This window comes from Engraulis encrasicolus, chromosome 23 (assembly GCF_034702125.1).
Source record: "Engraulis encrasicolus isolate BLACKSEA-1 chromosome 23, IST_EnEncr_1.0, whole genome shotgun sequence".
NCBI lineage: Eukaryota > Metazoa > Chordata > Actinopteri > Clupeiformes > Engraulidae > Engraulis > Engraulis encrasicolus.
The window spans coordinates 49,932,054-49,938,380 of record NC_085879.1 but is presented as its reverse complement, the minus strand read 5'-3'; the positions used below and the strand labels follow the sequence as shown (position 1 = coordinate 49,938,380).

General features: G+C 47.2%; 1 protein-coding gene across 1 annotated transcript in view; it reads left to right on the top strand.

Annotated features, from left to right (window-relative positions):
• slc38a7 (solute carrier family 38 member 7) overlaps positions 1 to 6,327 on the top strand; it is a 13,924-nt gene extending 7,597 nt beyond the window's left edge. Inside the window, exons 8-11 of the mRNA XM_063190529.1 lie at positions 431 to 578; positions 4,152 to 4,351; positions 5,100 to 5,151; positions 5,385 to 6,327. Of these exons, the coding sequence (XP_063046599.1) occupies positions 431 to 578; positions 4,152 to 4,351; positions 5,100 to 5,151; positions 5,385 to 5,499 (515 nt within the window). The 3' untranslated portion in view covers positions 5,500 to 6,327. The remainder of the gene's footprint in view (positions 1 to 430; positions 579 to 4,151; positions 4,352 to 5,099; positions 5,152 to 5,384) is intronic.

The following is a 6,327-nucleotide window of genomic DNA, read 5'->3' as shown; positions in this document are numbered from 1 at the left end:
TGAGCATCAGAACATGGTTTGATTGACCGTTAGAAGTCTTGTTGTTGTCCAATCAGCACCTGCGTTTGGCGTTGCTAAGGTGGAATGTAAGTTGGAATGTTCCCAAATCTGGCTTCAAAGCGTTGAATGGCAAATAGCGTTGATTTGGCGTCCATTCTATTTACTGTCAATGGTATGTGCGCACGTGCACAGGTACAGAGAGGGTGTGTGTGTTCCTTATTTAGCACAGGTATGCAGGGAGGGAGGGTGTTGTTATGACAGGCACACAGTACAGGTGTGTGCGTGTGCGTGTGCGTGTGTGTGTGTGTGTGTGTCCATGTATTAGCCTTGGGTACTACTATTGTGAGCGTTTGTGTGTGTGTTTGTGATATTTTTACAGGGTAATTTTACCTCAGTTTATATGTGTGTTTGTGTGTGTGTGTGTCTGCAGGTGTGTGTGGTTTCCTGTCGTTCGGCTCCAGTGTGGATCAGGACGTGCTGATGTCATATCCTTCTGATGACGTGGCGGTCGCCATAGCGAGGGCCTTCATCGTCATCTGTGTCGTCACATCGTATCCCATACTGCACTTCTGCGGACGGTGAGGCCCTGTGTGTGTGTGTGTGTGTGTGTGTGTGTGTGTGTGGTCACATCCTATCCCATACTGCACTTCTGCGGACGGTGAGTTACCGTGTGTGTGTGTGTGTGTGTGTGGGTGTGTCGTCACATCGTATCCCATACTGCACTTCTGCGGACGGTGAGGCCCTGTGTGTGTGTGTGTGTGTGTGTGTGTGTGTGTGTGTGTGTGTGTGTGTGTGTGTGTGTGTGTGTGTGTGTGCGTGTGTGTGTGCGTGTGTGTGTGCGTGTGTGTGTGTGTGTGTGTGTGTGTGTGTGTGTGTGTGTGTGTGTGTGTGTGTGTGTGTGTGTGGTCACATCCTATCCCATACTGCACTTCTACTGTATGGAGGGTGACTGTGTGTGTGTGCTAGGGATGCAAACGATTTATCGATTAATCGATCAATGCAGACAATTCAACTGACAAGACACCCAGGTGAAATGGGTATTTAAATCACCTTTGGATTAAAGAATTGAAATAGAATTAATTTTAATGTGGTATTTTATCTCAACATTTTTAGATTTAGTAGTTTTTTTTCAAGAAACATTGAGATTTCGGGGGGAAAACGCCGCTGATCAATTAATCGTAAGTCGATCGATAAGGCTATCAACTAATGATTCATGAATTAATCGATAATTTTAATCCCTAGTGTGTGCACATTAAATCCCACTGGATAAGTCCCACTGTACATGTGTAACGCCCCCAATGCACAGCCTAATATAATCCTCCAATGTAATAAAATACACTCTTCAGGGGTTTTGACCTCTGTCTTCAGTCTAAAATGATCCTCCAATGCAAGGACATAATCGGCTAGTCAAGAGATTTCAGCTTATCTCCCAGTCTAATGCATGTGCCCAATACCGCTCCACATCAAATCTATTGAACTATTTTGAGCTGAACTGGCAACGTAGACCAACTGGAGGATTCCAATGGGAATATGGCTGCAGTTTTGCACACCACTCTACTGTATAACTATGGTGAGAGTGGTGTGCAAAACTATATCAGTGGTCCCATACAGAGGTGCATTTCTGGAAAGCGTAGTTGTTAGCAGTTAGCAACTTTGGTAGTTGCCAATGGGAAAATGCATTGGAAATGTAGCTAATGTCGTAAGCAACTTTGGTTTCGAGAAATCCCCACCAGAGGAGTTTTGCACACGGCTCTGCATATCCCAGTTTTGCACACCACTCTACTATATAAAACCAGGTATGGGATCACAGATATAGTTTTGCACACCACTCTCACCCAGAGGAGTTTTGCACACGGCTCTGCATATCCCAGTGGGGTTATGGCACATCACACATGTCACATACATCACATCACACATGGCAGGTAGTAAGCTGAGAAGCAATACAACTCCCGGTCGAAACGTTGTGCCTTTTTTCACAATAAAATCACGACAAGGGAGCTTTTACGGTGTGCAAATATTTTTTTTTAACTTTTTCTCCAAGCAATACAACTCCAGCATGAACTTCCAATCAGATCTGCTTGAAGAACGTCTCTTGTATTAGTCAATACTGTAGCCTAGAGAAGGAGACCACAGCTATATACTCGAACTCAGGAGGTGACGGGGAGCCACGGCACACCACAGCATGGCCCCCGGGCATTAGCCCAACAGCATGGCCCCCGGGCATTAGCCCCACTTTCCCCAGTTCTTAGATGCCTACTGTATATAGATGTGGAGACACGTGGACTATGTGTGTTTGTCAGTGCTTGTGTTATATAGCATACATACACACACTTCAGATATACGGAATTCCCGAAAAATGTCATCCTCTAACATACACACACTTCAGACATACGGTACTATGCAAGCATGCTCTCCCCTCTCTCTCTCTCTCTCTCTCATACACACACACCTTCTGATCATCGTACTCCCCACTGATATTTATTGTTGCCTTTGGTATCCAGCGCTTCCATTGCAATTGGTGTAATATAAGGACTCCAGCTCTCTCTCTATCTGTCTCTGTCTCTACTCGAACTCAAGAGGTAGATTCAAATCAGCCCTGAAGAAGGTTGCACGCGACCGAAACGTGTCTGCTATCAATGGTGTCCATTTATAAGTAAAGGTCTTTTAATACAGGCTTCAGAGTGCCTCGGACCCTCTCCCTCTATCTTCGCAACTCATTCCCTCTCTGTAGCGAAGGGTACTAGAGTTGCCCAGCCGGGACTCGAACCCAGACCTTCTGGGGTAGTAAACTGGGGCTCTGACCTAGCCTGGTGAACCAGCGCCACCCGCTACATCAAAGAGCCAGGCTCGTTGGCGTGAAAGTCAGAACACACCCACAACCCTAGTGATGGTCACTCCATCACACTCTCTCTTTCACTAATTCATGTTGATTCCAACTGACCCCACGGGCCCTTGGGCTGAGGTGAGCTGTGTTGTGTCGCCTGTAGTCCAGCAGATGGCAGTGGTGAGTGTCTCTTCCATGAAGTCGGGCATAGAGTAGTATGCGATACGAGCTGCTGGAATAGGAGTTTCTTAAACTGCTCACACATCTAAAAATACAGTTAAAATTACAGAATCAATGTTGATGAGTGAGTCCATTCAAGCTGGCAAGGTTGTCTGACACAACTTTCGCGTTTTACTTATTTTTTACCTTCACTACATTTAAAAGTGCGCTGTGTATTATGTCAAAAGTAAGTTTTTCGGCCAAAAAAGTCTTATTTCTGAGAATTGAAAATGGCAGACAAAGAGAAGATCCACCTTTTTATGTATGAGAAGTGCAGTTTTCCCAGTCATAATGAATACTTGGAATTTGATGGTGGTGGTAAGTATCCATGAAAAAGGGTAAGGGCCTCTGCACACCGGCTCCGACGAAGTGCGGCGCACTTTTTCTTCCGACAGAATTCGGACCCCCAAACCCAATTTCACACGAACATTGCATTGATAGTCAATGGGTGGCGCCGACAAAATAGAACTTGTCTGTAATTGCTATCCGACATCGGAGAATGTCCGCGGACATCGGCGCCAGTGTGCATGGTTCTATTGAAAACAATGGAATCGAATTTTAGCTGAGCAGTGCTCAGCACTTTGTCGGAGCCGGTGTGCGGAAGCCCTAACAGTTGTGAATGGGCAGCATGATTTCTGTGTAAGGCTGGACATCCCCAGCGATGGACACTCCATCAAGTTGGAATTACCTTTGGTCTTTTGGTCTAATAATCCTCTTCTACTGTGTGTGTGTGTGTGTGTGTGTGTGTGTGTGTGTGTGTGTGTGTGTGTGTGTGTGTGTGTGTGTGTGTGTGTGTGTGTGTGTGTGTGTGTGTGTGTGTGTGTGTCTGTGTGTGTCTATGTCTGTGTGTGTGTGTCTGCTTGTGTGTGTGTGTTTGTGTTTATGTCTGTGTGTGTGTGTGTGTGTGTGTATATGCGCACGCGCGTGTGTGTGTCTGCTTGTGTGTGTGTGTGTGTGTGTGTGTGTGTGTGTGTGTGTGTGTGTGTGTGTGTGTGTGTGTGTGTGTGTGTGTGTGTGTGTGTGTGTGTGTGTGTGTGTCTGCTTGTGTGTGTGTGTGTGTGTGTGTGTGTGTGTGTGCGCGCGCGTGTGTGTGTGTGTGTTTGTGCAGGGCGGTGCTGGAGGGTCTGTGGCTGCGTTGGCGTGGTGACGAGGTGGAGGTGTGTGTGTATCGCGAGCGCCGGCGGCGGGTTGCCATGACGATCGTCTGGTTCTCCTTGACGCTACTGCTGGCCCTCTTCATCCCGGATATCGGACGCGTTATATCCCTTATAGGGGGCCTGGCGGCATGCTTCATATTCGTATTCCCAGGTAACACACACACACACACACACACACACCATATCCCTTATAGGGGGCCTGGCGGCCTGCTTCATATTCGTATTCCCAGGTAACACACACTCACACACACACACACACACACACACACACACACACACACACACCATATCCCTTATAGGGGGGCTGGCGGCATGCTTCATATTCGTATTCCCAGGTAACACACACTCACACACACACACACACACACACACACACACACACACACACACACACACCATATCCCTTATAGGGGGCCTGGCGGCATGCTTCATATTCGTATTCCCAGGTAACACACACACACACACACACACACACACACACACACACACACACACACACACACACACACACACACACACACACACACACACACACACACACACACCATATCCCTTATAGGGGGCCTGGCGGCATGCTTTATATTCGTATTCCCAGGTAACACACACACACACACACACACACACACACACACACACACACACACACACACACACACACACACACACACACACACACACACACACACACACACACACACACACACCATATCCCTTATAGGGGGCCTGGCGGCATGCTTCATATTCGTATTCCCAGGTAACACACACCCACACACACACACACACACACACACACCCCATCTCTCTCGTGGTAAGTCTGGTGGCATGCTTTATGTTAGTATATTTTCCGGCACTACTCTCTACTGTGTATTTATAGTAGCTGGTTGACTGCTTCTCCACAGGTCTGTGTCTGATCCAAGCCAAGCTCTCTGAAACAGACCACAAAACAGCCAGGTAAGAAACACCTCCTGTCTCATATATTACTGAAATCTCTCTCACACACACACACACACACACACACACACACACGTAGCATCGTTATTTACCCACATTCACACGCACGCACACACTCCTGTATATTTACTAACTCATATCTACTGTGTGTGTGTGTGCGTGTGTGTGTGTGTGTGTGTGTGTGTGTGTGTGTGTGTGTGTGTGTGTGTGTGTGTCTGTGTGTGTGTCCACAGCTGGATGGCTATGGTGGTGTTTGGAGTCGTCATGGTAACTATCGGGGGCTTCATCTTCGGCCAGACCACCACCAACTCCATCTACCGTGACATCATCTACCACTCTGACCAATAAGGAGCCTCCATCTGCCGTGACATCATCTACCATTCCGACCAATAGGAACGAAGAACACTAGACTCACGACCGCCCTGATTGGTTGATGAAGGAGGAATTCACACTAGCACCTCATTGGTCGACACTCAGCAGAATGCTCTCTCTCTACACACACACACACACACACACACACACACACACACACACACACACACACACCTCTGCATGCGGCATGCTACCCTGTGTGTGTCCAGTGTGTCGTGAATAAAACACTCATGAGGAGAACTCGGACGCGTTGGAGAAGGAGGAGGAGGATGGCAGAGACGCTTTTAATAACAACAAACTCCTCAACTGGATTTTAATGTTTGCTCAAGATGACTGAAGTCGTTTTAAGATGTTTTTTTATTAATTGCGTTGTTTTGCATGAAATTATCCAAATGTAGAATCATTAAGGACCTTCAAGACTTTTAAAATGTGACCCCATCACTTGAGAAGTGACACACACACACACACACACACACACACACACACACACACACACACACACACACACACACACACACACACACACACACACACACACACACACACACACACACTACTGGACTGTCGTCATAACACTCATGCGCTCTCACCTTTGACTTCTGCCTGCTTTGTTGGGTGCATCCCAATATGTGTCCTTGCCTCCTCCACTTGTGCTTGTCTCCTCGTCCCGCCTCCTGGCCCCTCCTCCGTGGAGAAAATGATAAAGTTTCCCAGCTGTCAGCCTCGCCACAACAACTTTTGAGGGACTGTTTTTCATTCACCATCCCAATTGCAAATGAGAAAAAGACTTTACAATTGAGCTTT